This window comes from Tribolium castaneum, chromosome 2 (assembly GCF_031307605.1).
Source record: "Tribolium castaneum strain GA2 chromosome 2, icTriCast1.1, whole genome shotgun sequence".
In the NCBI taxonomy this organism is placed as follows: Eukaryota; Metazoa; Arthropoda; class Insecta; order Coleoptera; family Tenebrionidae; genus Tribolium; species Tribolium castaneum.
The window spans coordinates 20,640,338-20,662,643 of record NC_087395.1 but is presented as its reverse complement, the minus strand read 5'-3'; the positions used below and the strand labels follow the sequence as shown (position 1 = coordinate 20,662,643).

Genomic DNA, 22,306 nt, shown 5'->3' with positions numbered 1-22,306 from the left:
TTACATTTTAGTTCTTTTTACATATTAACTTTAAAATTTTAACTTTTCTTATTCTAACGTAATTAATTAGGTACTTACTTACAATAAAATAAATTGCATATTGATAGTATTGAGTCTGGTAAAGGGTCGTAAATTTCTCGGTGCCTGGAGCGCCCGAGAATCGCGCTTATAATAATTTAAAGATATTAAAAGCTTTCGGCAAAGGAAACGTTGGAGCAAGCAGGTGCGTTATTTTTCTAAAAAGCGATCGGGCGAAGTTCCCTCCGATCTGGCGTCAGTTTGGCATCGCTCCTACATGAATTTTATTTGTTGTTCGTTTGCGAATCCGTCGTTTCGTTCGAAAAGGTGCAATATTTACTCCAGCGGCAGTAATTTGCGGCTGTTATCGATTTTGTTCGAATGTGTGGAGCACACGTCAAGGTGCCGGCGCGGCAGGATCGCGCTGCTCCTCCTGCTGGTCTTCCATCCTCCGACACACTGCCCCACATCCGGTGTACGTTATTTCCGCGTTGTTTTTATCGTTTCGGTAGTGTGCGTTGTTGTGCCACCACCACGTACCTGCCTTTGCGTCATCGCCGTCGTCGCACTGACGGTGCACGGATTGCACCCAATCACAGCCATTGTTTGTCTCATCCATCAGCGCTTCCACGCAGACGCGGACGCCGTCTCCGAAGGCGACCGAGCCGCCGACTCCGGCCGTCGTTCTCAGTATCGTGTTGACAGTGACGCTGAGTAGGCGATTCCGGGAGTCCGCAGCCTATCCCGGTTTCTATTTACCTTTAGTTTAGTCGTAGTTGAGCAAATCGAAGTCACTCAGTGTTATGGAGCCGCAGAACCAGGAAATTGTGGCCAGCGGCTCGCCCGCGGAGGTGCCCAACGATCCGGGGTAAGTAAACACCGGACTCGACCGGAACCACCACATGACTTTTTTCCAACAACACTAAAAACTTTTCCTCCTTGCAGGAAAATGTTCATCGGTGGACTCAGCTGGCAAACCAGTCCAGGTAAGCCCACACGTGACGTGCTGTTATCAGTGTTACCCCGTGAAGTGCAAACAGTGATAAGAAGAACCAGGAAATACAGTGCTTGTTACCCCCTTTTTTTCCACAACTCGATGACTTTTGATTGTTGTTCACGCTTAAATTAGCCCGATGTGCATTGATCACTTGTAATTTAGCTCCAAAGTTCACGTCTATTTCCATTTGTTAAAGCGCGCGCCAGTTCAATAACACTAACAAAAACAAATTCTCCACAAACTTCATCAATATTTTATTTTAATGGCAATTACGCCAACTGCAAGGTGTTAGTTACTTAAGGTTCCACGATTTTCTGCACACTTTCGTGCGCAAACTTCCGGGAAAACTTTGAAGATGGCACCAGGAGTGTCGTGAAAATACCACCTACCGAAAATTATACCACTGTTTCAAAAATTACTTAACCTCATTTAAGCACGTGCTTATTTTGACTATTAGCTGGACGATGGCATGATATATCTCAATTACGGCCCGGATTTTTTCTCCACGTCGCTATTGTCTTTTAATTGATAATGCAAATTTACGATAATTAACCATTCTTTGCGTTTACAACAAATTGCCGGCCTCGTTACCATCGTAATCATTAAAATTAATTGCGTTCGAGCGATAATTAAAGTTTTTAGGGCCAGTTTACAATTTAGCAAAACATTTACCAAAGTTTTCCAATCTTTTGCTTTAGAACTACGCAATCTGAACGCAAAAATTTCCATATCTAAAGTAAAGAAAACTCAGAAACGGTCTACAATTTTGGGACAATGGATTTTTTTGGATCTTAGCATTCAGGGTTCTAAAAACAATTTGAAAGATAAAGTTCTGCAAATATATGTTTCTAAAATTTTTTATTTTATTTGAGCAATTGACTTACAAAAACGTTCTAAGTCTGATTTCCTAACTTTAAGTTTCAGGATAAGTAGAATTTTTTCTTCTACAATGTTCTACAATTAGGTTTTGGAACCAAACTACGAAAGTATTCTAGAATTAAACTATTGACTAGATTATCTATTGTGAACTAAACATGTGACAATAACAATGTGACCAATTGTCCGGACAGGTTTAGATTTTCACGGTTTTGTCTTCATTTTGACTCTCGTTTAACGATTTTTCCAGAAAAACGAAACACATTTTTAGTCCCTTGGCAAATTTTAATGAAACACGTGAACGTTCCACTCATAGGGAATAAATTTTTTAGTTTGACTTTTATGTCCATATTATTTTGCACTTGTTATTAATGTCCTGATTTCACATTTGTGACGTGTTATCTTCTTTACATTACGACGCTGTTACGTCAGAAACGTGCCACTTATTTGTACAATAAATTAGCAACACATGATAGCGAAAAACCATAACCACGATGATTCTTTTGAGCCGATGTTCACTGGCTGGTCAAATACCACTAAAGTGTGCATATTTGGTGGTATTTGGTTGGCGGTAGTTAGTACACCTCTGATGGCCTATACACTTGCAGACATAACGTGAGGCGTCCGCATCTTCCGAACCTTGGCCAACATTCATTCGATGGAAGGCACTTGAGTTGGAAAGGCGAAACTGACGATGTATTTATTTTGTTTTATTTTTTTTGGAAAATAAATTTTGAAAATTTCGATTGGTCTTTTTTATTCTTTCGGTCAAAATTTTGATTGGCTTCCTTGTATTTATTTATCACGTGGGAGATTCCCTCGTCCCGAAATAAGTTTCCTGAGGTCATAACACGTCTCCACTTTGTTCGTGGTCGCTGATGCGTTTTTCCTTCCCTACTTAAGTCTCTTCCTGCATTCTGTTGCAATTATAAACATGCAACGAGGCGGTACGCGGTCACCAACGTCAATCCATGTTTTATAATGGTTTTTATCTGCGGGATCGTCTTCTGCCACAAAACGCTTAATTACCCATTGTCAAGTTTACAATAACAATTCCATATTTTTTCGGCAATTGGGAACCATTCCAACGCGCCGACAGGGAATGAAGTTATATGGACCAACATCTGTGTTTCTCTTTTTTTTAATTTAACGTCTTGAATAAAATGATCAATCATGATGAAGATTAAGGATGCTCTAACTCACGTGTCAATTAGGCGGTGTACGATTTGTTCGTCTAATTTTTATTTGCCCGCCTCATATTTTCTAGGATTAAATTCGGGACGAACCACTTTATCTCTTTCATCCGTTCTCTTTCCATATCTCTTTCGTTTTTATTTTAATTTACTAATAAGCTCCTTTTCCATCTTCTGGATAATTAAAGGCTCGGGATGTTATTAATATTGCAACGAACCGCTAAAACGCTTAAGCCACATTTTGCAAGAGAAAGACTCGGAGCGACCCTACGGGGGCGGCCCTTAAATATTAATTTTCTTGCAATCATTTAAATAAATGACACGAATATTACAGAGTTTCTCATTTTCATTCCAACTCTGAATTTGCTTGTCAAAGACGTCGCAAAATGAAATAATGTTGTTAAATATCGCGGAAGCTGAAAATAATTCACAACCGTTTAAAAACTCCACTCAAACAGGATATGCCGTAACCACAATATCAAAAATCGACTTCTTTTGATGCAATTGCAAGACTCGTGTTATTAACTCTAATTACAAGTTCTCTTCAAGGTCTATTGGAATTGACTTATTATATCGACCTAATAAAATACATAATTAAAAAGCAAAAGCAGTTTCTACTTGAAACTTTATACCTACATGCTTTGTATCTAATAAAGCAAATTAAGTGACAATTCAGTAAGTAGTACACGCGTATTTCTACATTGTATTTCAAACTGCTTTACAAGTGGAAAAGTTAAATAAAGTTAAATGTAGAATACTAGTGAATTGTAGGTAAATACAGGGTTACACCACCATATAGTGTGAAAAAATGTTTTTTTATTAAACATATTAACAAGGTGTCTGCGAGGATATGCAAATGTTTTAACCATAGATCTAGGGCCGGTTTACAGAACAGTTGGCATTTGTCAATGCATTTTAAATGGCAACTTAATTCTATTTAGTTTAATTCTAAATTAAATCTCAATTTCGCATTCTGTAAGGTCCTAAGTATTAAAAATAAATTAATTGAAGTTACCTCAGAAATTCAATTTACCGTTTGCATCTTTAAAAATACTTATCCAATGTTTATAAAATTTGGCATGCAGTCATTTTTTAAATAATTATTCAACAGTGCAGACTGTAAGCTTGTAGGGTTCACTTGACATCAATTGTTTCATAACTTTGACCACAAATTAGTTTGGCTTTGGAATTACTTGAATCTGAAGATCGTTCAATTTTAAAAAAATTGTCTCTTGTAAATTTTCGTAAAATATACTGTTTTCGAATATAATAATAAAATGTGAAAAGATGTAGTTGATCCCAATTAAATGCTTTTTTAATGCTTAATCCAATTAAAATATTTTCATTATAGGTATTTATACTTTTAAGAATATTTTAATTTTTTTAATACAAAAAGTTACAATTTCTTGGATCATGAATGAGGGTTGTGAAGGTTACAAACAAATAAAGTCCAAGTTGTGGTTTATAGACGATTCAATGATTTATTTTCATTTACTTCAGATAGAATATAACTTGTCTAATTAATATTTAATTATAAATATGACACAGTCACATTATGGTGGAAGGACGACATATTATGAAATTTTATGACATATTATATGCGTATAATACTACCTGTTATTAGAACGTAGCATAGTTTTTTTTTTGACTAGACATAATGTTTATTTTTGATAAAGACAAACAAATTAAAAAGTTTTTCTCAATGTTTTCTTGTTTTTATATTTTATAAACGACACTTAAAATGATAGAAGACGACATCCTATTATTTATTCATGATATACATCGTGTTATGAAGCCAAATAACGAAAGGAAAGAGTTAAGGTATAGGCCAGTGTTTCCCAACAATTTAAAAAATGAGTTATGATTTCATGTTGAAGATTCATAAAAAAATAATTTTTTATAGATTCTACATAGAGTTCTGTTTGTTGAACGCGTTATTATCGAACACCTGTAGACAGATTCACCCCTTTATGTCTATAAAAACAGAACCCAATGCTTATTAGTAGAAACAGATAATATTTTACAATATTATGGGTCAAAATAACCTATATCGAAAAAGGACGCTTCTACGGAGAAAAGTTATTCATCGAAGGATACAATAATAATTAGATGGTATAAAGATTGTTTTTCAGTTTTCTGTAATTTATTTGAACTGAAATGGGTTTGAAGTTAAAGCAAGTTCAAAGTTTTTTTTCAGCCTCAATAAAAAAATAACATTTTTGTTATTCCTTTGGAAAGTGCGATGAATTCAGCCACCTTTATTTAATTGCTTTCTGTCTCATATGATTATTTTCCATTTTCGTTACTTTCTTATTAAAAATTGGAAATTGCAGTGTAAATTAAGCACTTTTTGTGTGCTTTTGTGTTGTTAAGTACTTTAATTTACATCAAAAACTGTTATTAATACGGAATTTGTCCTAGTATTTAGGTTTTTATGTAGGTTTTTTGCTAACACTTAATATCATTTTTTCTAAATAAATCAAACACTGGATCTGACTTTCTTTACTAAAATTACTACGAATGAATTGGCTATGGTGTCAACGTTAGAACTATTTAACATGTCTGTTTAGAAAACATCCCTTACATAATATCTATTGCACTCTGTTACTAATTTTAAAATAAAAAAAAATAATAAAATTTAAAATATGCTGAATTATAATTAGTTTTTTTAGTTCGTAATGATAAAGATTCATTCAGTTCAAAATGTGCAACAAAAAAAATAAATTGAATATCTATATACAAGGGGTTTGCCAATTTCTGTCGGATTTTAGAAGAGGTTCGCAAGTTGAAAAAGGTTGGGAACCACTGGTATAGACTATTGTAATTGTGAAGACGGCTTTAAAAAATACGAAAAAAATTATCTAGCCCTTCAAATAGCTTTTGATACCTAGAGAGAAACATTCCAAGAATTTTCAAAGAAATGCACTTGCGTTTTTTGGATTGAAATAAGGAAGAAATTGATGTAATTGATAGAAGAATTCTGTCATAATGGAATGACAAATTTAGTGCCAAGAAAATACACCAGCTCAAATGAAAATTGACAGTTTTGTGCTAAAATAAGAAACTATACTTTTTTTAAAAATTATTTATCCCCAAACAGTGTTATAATTCTATATTAGGTCTTATTTCTAAAAAATTGCATTGTTTGACAAGAACATTGTATATAAAACAGGAATTAGCTTTGATTCTTTTCTTTGTTTTGTAGATAAATCAAATGTGAAAAACAATAAATACCACTTAAGAATAGTGATAAATATTTAAAGCGTTATTAGTTATAATGGTTTGATTAAGAAAACCTATCAACTACTTTTTTTCCACTTAAAATGAATACATTATAATTCATCCACAAACTACATTACGTTTTAAAATTGTTGCTTGTCCAGCTGTTCCATTAATTCATTATTTTATTCATTTGTGAACTTGAAGGAATACTTTTTATTTTGAGTCACAACAGTGACAACCGATTTTTTTTTACTTTACAAGAGTCAAGAGACAAAGGAGGAAAGTTAAAATTACATAAAATTAGCATCAATATTTCAAAAATAGTTGAACAAGTGGGAGGCACATTTTGGCATCTTGCAGAAAGGTAAGTCGTCGGTTATTAATATTTTAACGGAAGCGTAGCAAGTCCGCAGTTCCATTAAAATGTTGGTCTTGAGCTTAGTCAACACTTTCGCTGAAGATCTTGGCAACTCGCAGCGGTTTCACGCTGTAGACGAAGCCGATGTTGAAATAATGAATCATTGAGAATGTTGCAGTCTGTGCAAAAAGAGGAAATTGCAAATGCATTAAAATTAGCGTGACGGGCCTTATTATCCTCCAAAAATTCATTTGCAGAAAGTAAACCTTGCGAGCTGATTATTGAACCGGCTGGAGCCGGTTTCACTAAACTTAAATTTGAATTGAGTGGAAGGAAATTACGTTTGGCTGATTTGTGTAATGAAGAGATGCGGCACGTGTCTCCATATTTATGTGCGAGTAGGTGGTGCAAGACCAGAAGCTGAAAATAGGTCCTGGAGTGCCGATGGCGACCTTCAAACAGTTAAATAAATTGTAAACAACACTCGTTCAGTTGATTTTTCTAACGTTATGAGCAAGAGTTTGCGACTAGTTCTCAAACAAAAAGTAAATAGAACACAATAATAGAAACTTACAGTTTGTCACAATGCCAATAGAAAGTTTTAATTACCACAGTCGATGCTTTATTGTGCTAATCAGGGGAACTTGCGTGAAAGGCGACTCGAAAAACGTGTGAGGGTAACACACTCGGGACTGAAATAGCCTTGCTTGGTGCATCATGTGGAGATTATTTCTAATCGCGCCAAACTCTGCGATTTAATTAAAAAATAATTAGAGCGGTTTTGCGTCAAGTTAGCATCTAAATGCATGTAGTGGCAGAAAGCGAACGGATCACCCGAAAACGAAGAGAAAAACTTTTTAATTAGTTTTGCCAAGTTGCACATCTAAAATAATATTTTAATTGACCGTCTTGATTCACGGCCCCATTTCAGCGGATCGATGAGTCTCTGGGGTCGAGTTGCCAACTCTTTTCAGAATTTAACTAGTTTGGCTAATAATGCAAAGGTATTTATGACCTCGACAAAGTTTTAATACAGCTATGCAAAATAAATTTCGCAATCTGGTTAATGTATATGAACTATCTCTGCTAGTGCATCTGCTGGAATGAAAAGATGAGAAAAGTTTCAAAAGAAAATATGGGAATTACCAGAGGTGGGGTTTTTAAAGACTAACGTGAATCACGATTCTCACATGTAATATAAACAATTAGCGGAATTTTTAATATTTCCTCCGAAGCATTATTATTCAAGAGTGCTAAAAGGTTCAAGTTTTTGACTCGAAACTCATTTAAGAAATAATCGCTTCGCAACATCGGTCAGAAACAAATTCAAGTTTCATAAAGAGTTGCATCTAGATAATGCAACAATGGGAGAAACTCGTTTAAAGTGCAAATAACTCTTTGGTAACTTCTGAAACTTATTTACGTTTGAATATTGTTGTCTGACGAATCAGAATGTTTTAGATTGCAATAATTAGCGCAAGTTGGACGATAGTACGAGTTTTGCAACGTCAAAAGACTTGTGTTCGCTGTCTTGGTTTTGTAAGAAAAAATATGAAAATGTTTGTCGCAGTGCATATTTTGTGGAGACACGTCTAAGGAACGTTGTTGTTCATTCAAGGAGAGCCAATTCTTTAAACTAATGAGTCGTGCATGATGCAAGAACGGGAATATTTAGAAGTAAATCCACGTTTTATCCAACTTTTGATCTTCCACAAAGATAAAAGTTTCGTTCATATGTTTGAATCTCCGCATGCTTTAAATTTAAAGTAATGCACGAAACAATGTCGCACATACGTGCATTGAATTATGAGCGTTTTATCATCAAAAGCCTTCCACATTTCTTCATGCAAAGACAATTAAGATTAATTATTACGCCGACGAAAGCAATTGTGTTATTTCAATTATCTACTCGGTTGACTGTAAAGGTAACCGTAAAAATTTCTTGTTTTACGTAAACAGGGAATGTTGTGAGTTAGAAGGGCTGTTAAAAGGGCTCGTATGTTCGTAATAAAAGTTTCATTAGGGACTCTCTCCTGCACTAAGTGGGAACAACATGTTCGTTTGTAATACGACAATTAGACTTTAATTTTATCCGCATAATGCTTGTGTAAATAAACAATATCTCGGTTAACAAAATACGTTGCAGAAACACTTACACTTTTTATTGCCGCCTTTTAGGATAAGAAGTTTATTTATTTTCTCACAGGCCTATTAATTAAACGATACATAAACTCACTGCCGTAATCATTGTTTCTGACTTTTCTGGAAACTTGCCATGGCTGGCTTTTTTTACTCCGTTTGACATGCTTCTGGTAAAAAGATGGGAGCAAATCGTTATGATGATAGTAATGTTATCATACAAGAGAGATTAAATTAAAACGACAGAACTGTCTCTTTTATTGAAACGAAAGCTCTGTTTATATTCCACAAAGGAATAAGAAATCATGTAATTATTGTTACTCGGTGGGTTTTTCGCTCTTTCGTTCTTGAAAAATTTCATGCGGTAACGTTCTTGCGGCTATTTATAGAATTTTATTGTCAGAGAAAATAGCGAATATTTTACGAAATCGTGATGAAGCACAATTTTTTGGATAACGGCTTTGAATTTTGGTTTACACTGTTGCAGATTATTTAATTTACGACATCATAAACACCGTTCGGGTTTACAATCGCAATTTAACATGACGTAAGTCCTCAACAAACACGATTTTAATTTTTTCGGCTTGGTGTTGATCCAAAAGCTTGTTTGAGCAAGCATGAAAAATCCTTTAGACTCTTTCAGGATAATTTACCCCGATCTACACATTAAAGTTGAAAGTTAATTAAACATTTTATCTGACTCATCAAAATAAATTATTAAATTATAAATTGAACTACAATTAAATAAACAAACGGTTTAATCAAAGTCCAGCGGTAGCTAATTCCACTGAACAGGTAATAAAGGGATAAATTGTAATTTATTTGTACGAATGCTCGTCACAGAATCAAAGTGCCGACTTTAATTTATTTACTCACAAAACAACATCAACTCCCGCTTTATTAAAAAATTAAATGTCTTGCAAAAATGGTATTTAGCTTCAAATATTTGTCTTGTTGGAAATTAACATTTTTATACATAATGCTTTCATTTCCTTTATTGACTGTGCATGTTGACGAACGAGTGATGGGTAAAATGCATATTTTTCCGATGAAACTAAACGTGATTTTTGCGCCAGAATTATTTTTTAGCAAAAAACAAATCGTGTAATGTTATTGATCAGCAGAAGCTCGTTAAAAGGTAAAATATGGACATTTGTCGTAAAAAAAATACGAGAAAAATATTTCAAATTAAAAAAATTTTGTTAAATTTTGCAGAAGCAAGGGTTGGAAGCCGAGTGGACTAAAAAACTATTGCAGAATATGTAACGAGTTTTTTATACAATTTTCCTATTTGCACTACATACCTTATTTTTTCTTCTAATTAGATTTCTCAGTGATAATGTTATACAAATTCAATAAACTAGTTTTATGGAATTTTAAACTAATTTAAATGGATTCTACGGACAAATTTTCTTCTGATTGTTTAACACAAAGTCAAAGCCATAAGGCTTTCCCAAACTTTGAATATTCACTCTTGTACTTCTATTGTTTAGTTATCGAAACTGTTAGGTAAATAACTATTGTTTTTGTCTCATTTATTACCTATTGAATTATGTTTTAATCCGAATAGTAGTTTTTAAAATCCATAAAATGCGTAAATATGCTGGCAATTTTGGTACAGAGCGAATTTTATTTAGCATTATACATATTGTTATGGAATAAAAGAAGTTTTTTGTAATTTAATAAAAATTTATTAAATTGATAATAATTATACACAGTTACCTACTTTAAACGAAGTTTTTCGGGTTTTTACTCACTAAGTTTGGTTTGTTAACTTTTACACAGTCACGCGTTAAATATGAAAACATTTTTTTAAGAGTAATGAAGGAATCCTGCAGTCTCAAAATGCGATGGCTAAATATGTAGCAGTGCGATAAATTGTGATATTGTCTAAAAAGCTCTCATAAAATCAAAATTTAGCGCACAAAGTCTGTTTTATTCGCGAAATTCAACGGGTGTAGCGTTGCATGCTAACATGCTGACCCAGAAAAAGGTGTATTTCTTCTCCGTTTGTGTTGTAAGCACCCTTATTTATTTTCGGCAAGGCTGCAACCGCTATAAATTATTATTAGATATAATAACGGCTATTATGTCATTAAGTCGATTTTATGTTGGTATTGTTTCCGCGTGGCGGCAACGCAGTAGCTTTTGGGATCAATCGCGTGCGTTATGGTTTTGAAAAACGATACAAATTAAAAATTCTAGTTTAGACCAGTCGCAACAGCCGGCTTGTTTTGATCTATCTGTCTAACATCATCTTCAAATAAGTATTCAACATTTTTAGAATTTCTAAATAAGACATTTTAATACAATGAGAAACGTTTTGATTGAGGTGATACAACAGTGTATACAAGTAATTACAATTCCAAAATTATTCCACTGGAATTCAAATAATTCCAAAATAAAATTACTGAAATTCTTGTAATTATAATAATTCATAGTAATTCTTGATTAGTTTTAATAATTCTAAATTAAATTCTGATATTTCTTAGAAATCCAACCCAATTCCTATTTCAGGTAGGGTAGGGTCGGGTACATTTGGACATGGGGCACATTTGGATCTGTTACCTCAAATTGAATATGATGAAAACAAAGTTTTTTACTTCTAATTGCGATGTCTTTAACAAAATTTGGACTGTTTTGAATGTTCTTCAAAAAATTAGATTAGGAAGTTATCAACAAAAAAATTCAGCACTTAAGTGTACTTTTTATTTGTAATGTAAACCTTCATTACATTAATCATTGACAAACAAAAGTTTCTAAATAGAATTCTTGCAATTTCAAAAGAATTCAAATAAATTATAGCTATTTTTAGTAATTCACAATTAATTCCAGTAATTTCAAGAGAAATTTTCTTGAAATGCAAATTATTCTGGTAATTCTAGATTAATTGAAATAATTGAACAATAATACATATAATTTTAGTTTAATTTTCTTAATTCTAAATTAATGTCTGTAATTCCCGTAATTCCAATCCTAATTTTCGTAATTCCAAAATACGATTGGTTTGTGTAATTCTAAAGTATTCACGAAATTCAATATAATTTTGTTTCTAAATAACCTCGGATAGAGAACTAAAAAAATTCTAGTATGTACCTAATTCCAAAAATCTTTAACCAAAAATTTCAGATTTTTACCGAAAGTAATTTCAGATTATTTACAGTGTTTCCAAATTAACTTATTTATTTTCACTTAATATCCGTAGTTTCTACAGGTCTACGAAATTAATGTAGTTAATTTCCATTCTAAGTAATCTCGAATAATTTAAGAAAGTTTAAGTAAAGATTTAAGTAGTAATTCCAGAGCCATTCTAGTAATTTACAAATATAATTCAAGTTATTCCGTAGATAATATTTTTAATAACTCCAAGTAATTCCAAGAAATTACGATTAGCTTCTAAAAATTTGTACCACTAATTTTAGAGTTAACGTCTTTAGGCTATAATGACTGTGGGGAGTACGGACTCGAACAACTCTTCGGTGGTTATAGTCACGTTAATACGTAAATAACGACAGTAAAACCTCTATAATTCGAAATAATTATTGCAAAGGTTTTAGTTTAACGGCTGCAATGTATGTATTGATTAATTAATATCTAATGAAAATGAGAAAAATTGTTTGGTGTTATGGAAGAAAATAAATTTTGAAAAATACGACTAACTCTTCTTCTGTCAAGTTTACTGTCAAATTAACTCTGGTTGAAACCCTGAAATACGCTAAAAGAACTAAAACGTTAACCAGATTTTTTATTTAATTCTGGACTGTGTGGTTAAACGATGAGAATATATATTTAAATATTACAGTACGTATTCTTTTTCAAAATTTTTCCGCAATTCTTGAATTAAAAGCCTCTTGAGATATAATGACTGTGGGCTCGAATATTTTCCTCAGTGGTTATGGTTTTCTTATAACAACCTTCATTTCGTAAATAACGATAGTAAAACCTCTATAATTCGTACCAATTCCTATTGCAATGTATTCTCCGCATTATTGATTTTTTGGTTTAGCGGCTGCAGTGTGTAAGTACGTGTTTTAATTAATATGAAAAAAAAAACATTAAGAGTGAACTTGTTAAAAATATACTTAAACCCTGCCACCGCACATATCGAATTTTAAAGTACAGGGTCAGTCTCAGGAGAGTTACCTACTCTCAAAATTTATTAGTTGGCATCCAAAAATATAAATATATATATATATATATATATATATATATATATATATATATATCCAAAAATATAAATATGCCTACAAATGCAAGTATAACCTGTATAACAAATTCAATAAGTTCCATCGTTTAGTATTTGGGTGTCTCACACGTCGCAAAATTTCTGGGCTCTGCACTTTTGTCTTATTTTGTTTTTCAGATCCTTTTCGTTTGCTCTCATACACTTTTTTTATAAAGCTTTATAGAAAAAAGTCCAAAGGAGTAAGGTCAGGATTCCAAGGTGGTCAAATGTTGTTAGTTTTAGTTCTTTAACTAAGAGCACGTGATATGGGTGGAACTTTTCCATTACATCGATATTTATCTAGCTAGTACTGTGTGGCTCAAGTAAGTGTGCTTGACTACTGTTTCAAGGACTCTAATTTCATTTTCTGGATCAGTTGAAGTCTTCTGAAGGGGTTCTTTTATTGGGGATCAATTTTGTAACTGGGCTTCCAGTTTCCTAGATGCTCCAAGTACAGAGCTGCAGCAGGAGCAGTATTTTTCCTGCATTCTCCATAGATTAAGGGCATTGAGTTATTTGTGTAATATTAATACATTGTATTAACGAAAACTGACACATTTCAAGATATGAAAAAAAAATAAAATGAAAAAGCTTGACGCTCATGTGAATTGTGTAATGGGTTGCTTCCCAAATTATTTCAGAACTCTCCTCACACGTTCGGACTATGACAATGATTCAATGCGCTTGATTTCATATTAGAGCGGTTTTACTGTATTACTACTCCAAAATCCCAGATTCAGTTTTTTTTCAATATTTTAGTGACTGTTAATAGTAATGAATTTGAAAGTGTCTAGTTTACTGCGAGCTTTTAAACAATGTTGGTGGAAATGTGTTGGGCCCCTGGGGCTGAGCATTGTCTCAAACGCCGGCTCAGGCTCTGGGTGTCACACCCGGCCTGGCGTGCCCGCACCGACTATACTGCTTCAGCTCCGCAAAAATCAATAGTGTTCCTACACCCGCGTGAGTCTATGGACCGCTGGCCGCCGGGCACCAGGAAGCGGCCCCAGGGTTAGATAATTGCATCTGCACCTGTCGATGTCGCCGCGTCTACCTTGCATCGCTAATGCGGCCGATACTCACCGATTTTACCTTTCACTCGCGTCATTCATTCATTCGGTGTAATATTACGCATCAGTTGTAAAACGCTTCCAGCCATGTAGTGAAATCGGCTTACTATGGATGGACCGAATATCGGGATCGGATGCCATTTCGGCGAGGAATTTTTATGAAAATCCGCGGAATCGAAGAATGGTTTTTGTTAGGGGATCGAGTTCGCCTCAACTTTTATCACCACCTTTGCGAATTTTTAATGATCGAATTACGCCGGTGCAGGTATTCAACCTCATTTCCATGGGGAAATAAAGCCGTGATTTCTGGAATAATATTATTTTGTAAAAGGTTTAAATAACCGCAGGCTGTTGAGATTTCCGAAGGAAGGCAAGCACAAACACTCTTCCCAACGCATTAAATCTCACCGAATATCGAGGATGGAACTTTGTTCATTCAATGGAGATTACAACAATGACACCTTATTAGATGTAGGCGTCGAGCGAAATCGGTTTACAAACATGGTTAAAATATAAATTGCCTCACTAAGTTTCACAATCAAAATATTTATCAAATCTGATTTGCACCGCGAATCAAGCCAATTAGAATCTACGGTGCAAATAAAGTAAGAACTGCGTTGCTGGTCTTCGAACTTTGCATTCAGACATTTAATTGTATATCGATCACAACAGTTAGTTTTTATTTGTAAAACATTCTTCGTATTGAAAAGATAATTTTTTTTTATTTTTGGGGTTTGTACTTGTAGTTTACATTATACTATAATATTATACAATGTATTTAAAAATGGTTGTTCATTAAGTCGACTATGGAGTTGAAATTCAATGTGACAAATTGTAAAGCGTTTTCAGCCAGTGTTGGTAACTGTACCCAAAACGGACCCTGGCGGCCTGTTCTTAGACACAGTTTATAATTTTGCAGAGTAAATTAATAACAAAATATTTTTTGCTAAGAAATATTCAATACTTGTACTAAGTCGAATAATTGTTCATGAGACAACAAAAATCGAATGGTTTCTGTACAAATATCCAAGTCAATAAAAGAAGTTTATAAATTGTAGCAAATTTTACGAAACGATTTTAATTCAATGACTGACTTGATCTATTTAGATTTTATTTCGAATTTTATTAATTTTGTTATTGTGCTGAAAGAAAATCCAGTTACTTTGTATTTTGATAAACATTGAACCTAAATCTTATAAGAATTTCTAAGTTGTCCATAAAAGGGCTCTAGATTTAATTGTAGGTCTACCTGTCCTCCGCTCTATATTTTGAGTTGGCCCTTACAAAGGGCTGAACGGACAGTACGAATGTAGATTTCGCAACAGCAACATCTCAAATCATGTTAGAAATACATATTTAGCGAATACATAGTGGAAAATATATATAACAGTGCTTTTTAATTCATGACCACGAAGCTGAAAATGGTCCTTCGAGCCGGATAGCTTACGATATGTCATTTGTTTCTTCTTATGTTATTTGTAAATTATTGTAATTAAATCATAATTTTTTATGCAACGCAAAACATAATAACATGAAAGCTCTATTAGATATTTCTGTAACAAATTCCAGATACTCTTAGTTTACCCGTTATTTAATTTAGGTCACACAAAATTAAGAATAGTTTCCGGTAAATAATTATTTATTTAAGCAGGTGATAATCCATTGCGTTAAATTGAGTTTTTTGCACATTCTTGCCTAATCTACTCATTAAAATTCTATATTTTATGTAAATATACTTGTCTGTTTTTATTTTTAATATGATGTCTATGTTATTAAAACGCTAACTTTGAGAGCTGAAAATTTTGACAACTGAAAACAATATACGCTGAATAGTGTCACAACAGTACAACAATCAAATAAATTTACATATACCACGAATAAATTTTGACATTTACATTGCTACAACAGTGCTCCTTATCTGGGGTTTATTCTAGAACTGTAAAAGTGGCCCTAAACCAGGTTTCATCTAGCTTTGTTTACTGTTATTAATTTAGATGTTTTTCAGATTTGATTTTGAGGGTGATTATTGGAATAATTTTTTTTAATTTTTTATTGTTTTTAATTTTTGCAAATTGGCAGGCTTACGGTACCTGTTTGAGGAAATACATATTTGTATGGGTTAGACGTTTTCATATTACACTTCAAATACTATTTGATGTAACATGTTTTCTTGTTTTTTATAAATCTGTTTACAATTAGTTTTGGTTTTAACACATCTTGGAATAATTTAGTTTTGCACTAAAGCCATGCAACGCTGTATCGTCGATTTTGATTTAATTAATTTATTGTCGCTATAAGGATTCCTATTGAATAGCTTTTTGTGGCGGGTTTCTTTTTCAAACTTATTTGTGTTATTTGTATACCAGTCCGTGGTGACCATTTCAGTTGGTTTCAATAGAACTAAATCAATTCGTTTGTACATATATCAATAAAAAAATAATTGAAGCCGGGATTCTTTCTTGTAAATATTAATACTGAAAATTTGTATTTCATGCATATGTGTATGAAGAGAAGCATATTCATGCGTGAATTTATTCAGCGTAATTGCAGTTTAAATGAACTATTGAAAATGATGCATTACAAGACCTAATTGGAAAGAGTTGGAAAATTATATTCTTGGATATTGGAGGGATATTTAAGTGAATAAAGTGAACACTGTTTCGATACAGTTGTGACTTTGTAATTTCTTTAATTATAGAGGAAATTACAGATACACTTTAAGTTTTCTTCTAGTCATTGCGATTTTTTTATTTTATTGGGTAATTGTTTTGAAAATTATTTTGATTTCAATATTTGATGTTGTTATTAGGTATGGATGTTTTAATGAGGAAGGACCAGCTAGGTCGTTTACACCTCTGCCTAGGAATATCTCGAAAACAATTGCGAGATCTTTATTTCGTTTTTTGTGTGTTAGTGAAAAGGCTTGAGTAACAATCTGCACGGCACAGTTGCTTGATCTAAATATTTATGTTGTTTCGCTACTGCTTAAATTATGCAGTCGAATGATCTTTTATCTGTGCGGTCAACGAAACTGCGGGTATTTAAAAGCTACTCAAAAAGCAGCAAACTTTGAATAAACAATAACACTATTATTACCTAAACTTTTTCAAGCGGATCAAGCCAACCGCATCAAAGCTGTCCGTCATTAGATTCATCGAGATCCGTGATTTGACTTTTTACTTTCATTTAAAACGTGCAACTGTTATTTGTATAACAGGTGATGAAAGTAATTTGTTCTCACTACAACGCGTTTTTTCGTTAAACTAAATGTGTGTGAAATAGAACAACACTTTCAACGGCTGTTTATTGAGAAAACATAAATTTTACTCGTGTAACTACCTGTAAAATCAGAGAACTGAAACGTAATCGAATTTTATTATCAATTAGCTAAAAAACTACACATATGTTAATGGGTTATACTGGTTATAGAATAGAACGTATTGTCCTAAAAACGGTTTTATGCAGATTGGCCGGTATTTCAGCGTGAAAATTTAGGGTACTTAACCTTGGTTAAATTTTAACCAAAATGTTAACCCCGAGAACGTAGAAATTGAGCTAATTTGTCATTTTTTGGAGCGAATCTAAAACAACTTTTTTTGTCATGAACTATTTATAAAAAAAAACAAAATAAACATATACAATACTTATACAATGTGTTTTTAAATGATTCTCATCTAGTTAACTTTTGGATGCTGCGCATGAGTTAATCGGAAAAATACTGGTTAACTCCCCCTTCCAGTTCTTCGGCTAAGTTTACGGTTAAATTAACCCCGGCTAAAACCCTGACATACTCCAAGAGAAATAAAATATTAATCAGATTTTTGGTTTAACCCTGGACTGGTTGGTTAAACTATCATAATACACCTACTTCACTTTAAATTTAAGTAAGTGGTATCTTGATAAGGCAGTATTTTTTTCTTATTTTTTGTGCTTATACAGGGTGACTGTTAAATGTATAATTTTGATGTATATAAAAAACTAATACTCACACCGAAAATGAAAATGTGAATTACATTATTTTCTTTTCTATGCATTTGATTTTTTTTCCCACAATTCTTTATAAGCGTTTAATTGAATTAAAAAATATATATTATTGCTATTGACATTCTGAAAGAAACGATAGTTAAATGTTGATTTGTTCAAAATGTGTTACTAGACTAAAAAAAATAAGTTTATTAGTTATCTAGCTCATATTTAGTAGCTCATGCATCTAATTACACCTAGACAATTTCTAGTTCAATTAAACGATAAAGACTGTTTATCTACTCGCGAAATAAGTCCACTCCTAACTTCGTCACTTTTGAACTTAACCCTGTCACTTGTAGATAAACAACCTCTTTATCGTCTTGTATAATAAATATTAATTATAAGAAATTGTCGAAAAATTCTGAAAAATTGAGCGTATGTAGAGGAAATAAGGTATTTAATAGCAAACGCTCATTTCTGTGTGATTATTAGTTTTTGAGTCACAGTAAAATATATAATGTGTTTTTAAATGATTCTCATCTAGTCGTTTGTGAATTTTTCATGTAAAATTAGAAGTGCCGCTGTATAGAACTAATGACAGGCATTTAGACACCGAATATTACCATTCTCTATTTGTTAAGTCTTCAGTTCGGAAATAAGCTTCGATAATAAAAGTGTTTTCTTGCACAGTGTAACATTTTATTTGCATTTTATCGAAATTTTAAAAATTAATTAATTGACAATTTGTGAATTTCACAACTGACAGTTTTGACATTTATTGACAGATAATTCAATTGAGCAGAGCGGCAGAAATTTTTTTATATGTAATCCAATTTCAATGTTAACTAGATGAGAATCATTTAAAAACTCATTGTACTTTTAACAGACCTACTCTGTATTACAGAATTATTAGGTAATGTGTGAAAAAATGGTTCTGTGAAAAGGTATTTAGGTTATTGTTTTTGCTTGAAACTTTATTTTTTACATTTGTACAAATTCTCGAAGAGGTAGGAGGAAGTTAGCAAGTTAAATCCAGTGGAAGGCTGATGCTTGATGTCAAATTATCGTACAATTCCACCTTAATTTTGTTATATTAGCAAAGTTGTCGTTTACACAAAACTGGTTGTTGTTTGTGTTTTACGATACAATTAAGGCGAACAAATTTACCTGTGCCTGAATATTTCTAAGTACTTAATTTACTTAAGTGTGCTGATCTACTTTGTTTGATGTCAAAATATTAGGTATTTTGTTGTATGAAGTTTCCTTTCACACAACGAGCTTGATGATTTATTATTAAGTTAATGGAATTAAAATTACTTTTGTTGGTGATTGGGGATTTGTTTTCATTAAAAGGTTATGTTTGCACTCCGGGTGATACTTTTGTTTTTAATTAAGTTGATTTTTGAAGAGAGCTTGCGCTAAATTTTAATTAAGCCGTTGAACGCGTTCCCACATAAATTCCCATTGTTGCGAGCAATGATTGAAATTAATAATTTACATAATCGGCGGAATTTGTAAAAGGAGTTACGGCAGAATTCTAGAATTGTGCATTATTGAAGCGTACTTTGTTCAGGATTTGTGTATTAAAGTCAGTGGCAATAATCGTCATTATATCATTGCGTGTCAATAGAGCCGAAGCCGACTATGATTTAATGGTTGTTTATTTTGGTAATTGCGGTACTCTGTTACCGAGGCTGGGGCCCTGTATCTCTTGTTAATTGTTAATCGTGCACTTATAATAGCCTTCTGGACAGGTTTACGCTTTGTCAGTGAATTATGTTAATTGAATGGGGGCCAAGTCGGTTGTCGATGCGTTCAAACCCCATAGCCACGCTCCCATCTCTAATCGGTTCACGCACCGGAGCCTAAATAGAGATAACAACATGGATTGGGCAATAAATCAGAGCGAGAACCCTAATGGTCACGTGCTCGAGGTCCCCTAATGTGATGTTTGTGGCTGTAATCGTTCATCTCTCCTCATTTCTCGCCTTTTTCCCGGCTCCTCTCGCCGTTAGTGTTAACATCATTGCGAAATAAGGTTTGTTCTCGTGTCAGATTTTCGCTCGATCCGTGCCAAAAAATTTCAATGATTGACACTCGAACGGCCGAAAATAGCTTCCTCTCTGTGGGTTTTCTCCGATCGAAGCGTTCTTCTCGTGTTGTTTTTACGAGATTCTATGCAATTAATGTTGAACACAAACGGAACAGTTGTCGACATTCAGTTTTAAATCGGGTCACGTTCGTCTAGTGGTTTTTATAGTATTTTTGGCGGGCTGGGACAGAAATAACGAATATTTGGCGGGATTGTATTCATAAAGCAAATGCCACACCAAATTTCGGATCAGGAGCAATTATTCATTGTTAAATTGTGTTTCTGACAGTATGAAATTGGAACTTCCACTATATTTGTGTTGTATGTTATATCCTGGCCCTAGGTGGGCCATGCTGAACACAAAACTATGTTTTATAGTGGCACCATGATATATGCAATAATACATTTGCTGATTTCAATGGTCTTAAAAAACCATTACAAATGTCAACACAGTTTTGAGTTGTCTAAAGAAGTGATTACTGTGGGCGGTCAGGCTGTCATGATTACATTCAGTAATAACAGTCATTATAAAACCAACCATAGGGCTAAGCCTCGGTTAGGCTATTGAGTGTTTTTTAAATTTACTTATGTCTGAAATTCGATATTAGATTTCATACAACCTACCAACTACAGGAAATTCGAAAAACTTTTATACTCTGGACTCCAAAACCACCTTCGGCTAAATGTTAATAGCATGAGGTCACGATAATGGCCACATTTCAAATTGTGTTCGACTGTTCGTATATGAGCAAATTTCTTCGTAATATTTAGGAGTTATGTTTTCCCTCCATTTTTATTGTTGGTCATAATTATTATTACCATCATCAAAATTGTTGTTATTTTATTACTCTCTAAATGTTATTATTAACCTACATTTCTGCTCAGTTTTCATTATTTCTTTGACTTTCGTTTGAAACGTAAAGAAGAAAATATTCTTGATCCGTTGACTTATGACACTGGCATCTAGTCACTAGCTCGTTATGTTGTATGTACTAGTAATTATTTGGTAAATGAATGTGTGTAAAGACTTATTTTGACATAGCTTATCACTGATCAAAAACTAGACAAAAAATTAAAATGAGCCAACTATTACAGTACTAGTGTTAAGTAAGTAGGTACACTGAGAAAAGTTAAAAATGTCGTGTCGGTTGGGATGGAGGACCCATATAATGAAGGTTTTCTGAGTGAACATAATCAAACTTGTCTATAACAGAACTTGTTCAGTGTAGACTATGGTACAAAGTAAGGAATTAATGCATTCTTTTGTTAATTGGTGATTTTGGACACAAAACTTTTGAAATAGGTCAATTTCTATTTTGAAAGTTTGCGAGATTGTGTTTTATATAAGGCGACTTCTGTGTCAGACTAATGGATGACATCACATATACATTTACAAAGTTAAGCACATGCCGTCAAAATATGTTTCTTTTTTGAGTTTCTCAAATTTGTGAATAAATTTTTATTATTTATGTAATTATAATTAAACGAATGAAATTAGAATAAAACTTGTCTATAGCATGGCTACCGGTATTTCAGTGGACAGTTGAACCAAAAATATTTTGGTTACGAATTTATTTCCTGGTTTAGCGGATTTAAGTGCTTGGTTACTATTTAACCAAGTTTAAAATCTTTACCGAAGGAAATGTGTCAAGTTACCAAGTTTTTTTGTCAGGGTTAATCATACTCATGCGCAGTGTTCTTATTTTTCTAACCTTATTTTTACGCGAGATATCACGCAATTTTGGCACTTTCTGCGACTCGTTTTTGGCTGTTTTGGTGGCATTGTAATTATTTTATATGAAACATGAGTATAAAGTTTCCTACTTTTCAACGTCATCAACGCATGCGCATTTAAAATCTTAGCCTGCGGTGTTGCCAAAAAGCTGGGAATTTTACCCAATTTCCACTAAAGAACTGAAATACGCTTTCAATGTTAAAATCTTGGGTTTATCAAAGATTTTATCCAAGCACTGAAATACCGAGCTTATGTTGAACTTATTCATTCTTCGTCACACTTTCTGTTCAGATTTTAAAGCATGGTCGAATTGTAGAGGTTGCACTGTAGTAGGTACTATATTATACATACCTATCCGAAATCATTGTTAATTGAAATAAAGATCATTATTTTCATATTGCTTTCTTTACAAAACAAA

At 33.1% G+C, this 22,306-nt stretch overlaps 1 protein-coding gene across 8 annotated transcripts in view; it reads left to right on the top strand.

Annotated features, from left to right (window-relative positions):
* The first annotated feature begins 352 nt into the window (after window positions 1-352).
* The window catches only part of Rbp6 (RNA-binding protein 6), a 384,381-nt gene continuing 362,427 nt past the window's right edge, over window positions 353-22,306 (top strand). For 3 of the 8 annotated variants that reach the window (XM_008201475.3, XM_008201474.3, XM_008201473.3), the window contains exons 1-2: window positions 422-886; window positions 964-1,004. In XM_008201475.3, the coding sequence (XP_008199697.1) occupies window positions 822-886; window positions 964-1,004 (106 nt within the window). In that variant the 5' untranslated portion in view covers window positions 422-821. Of the gene's footprint in view, window positions 887-963; window positions 1,005-22,306 lie in introns of all 8 variants that reach the window. The other 5 variants (XM_064355244.1, XM_064355243.1, XM_064355245.1 and 2 more) reach the window with 4 other exon arrangements.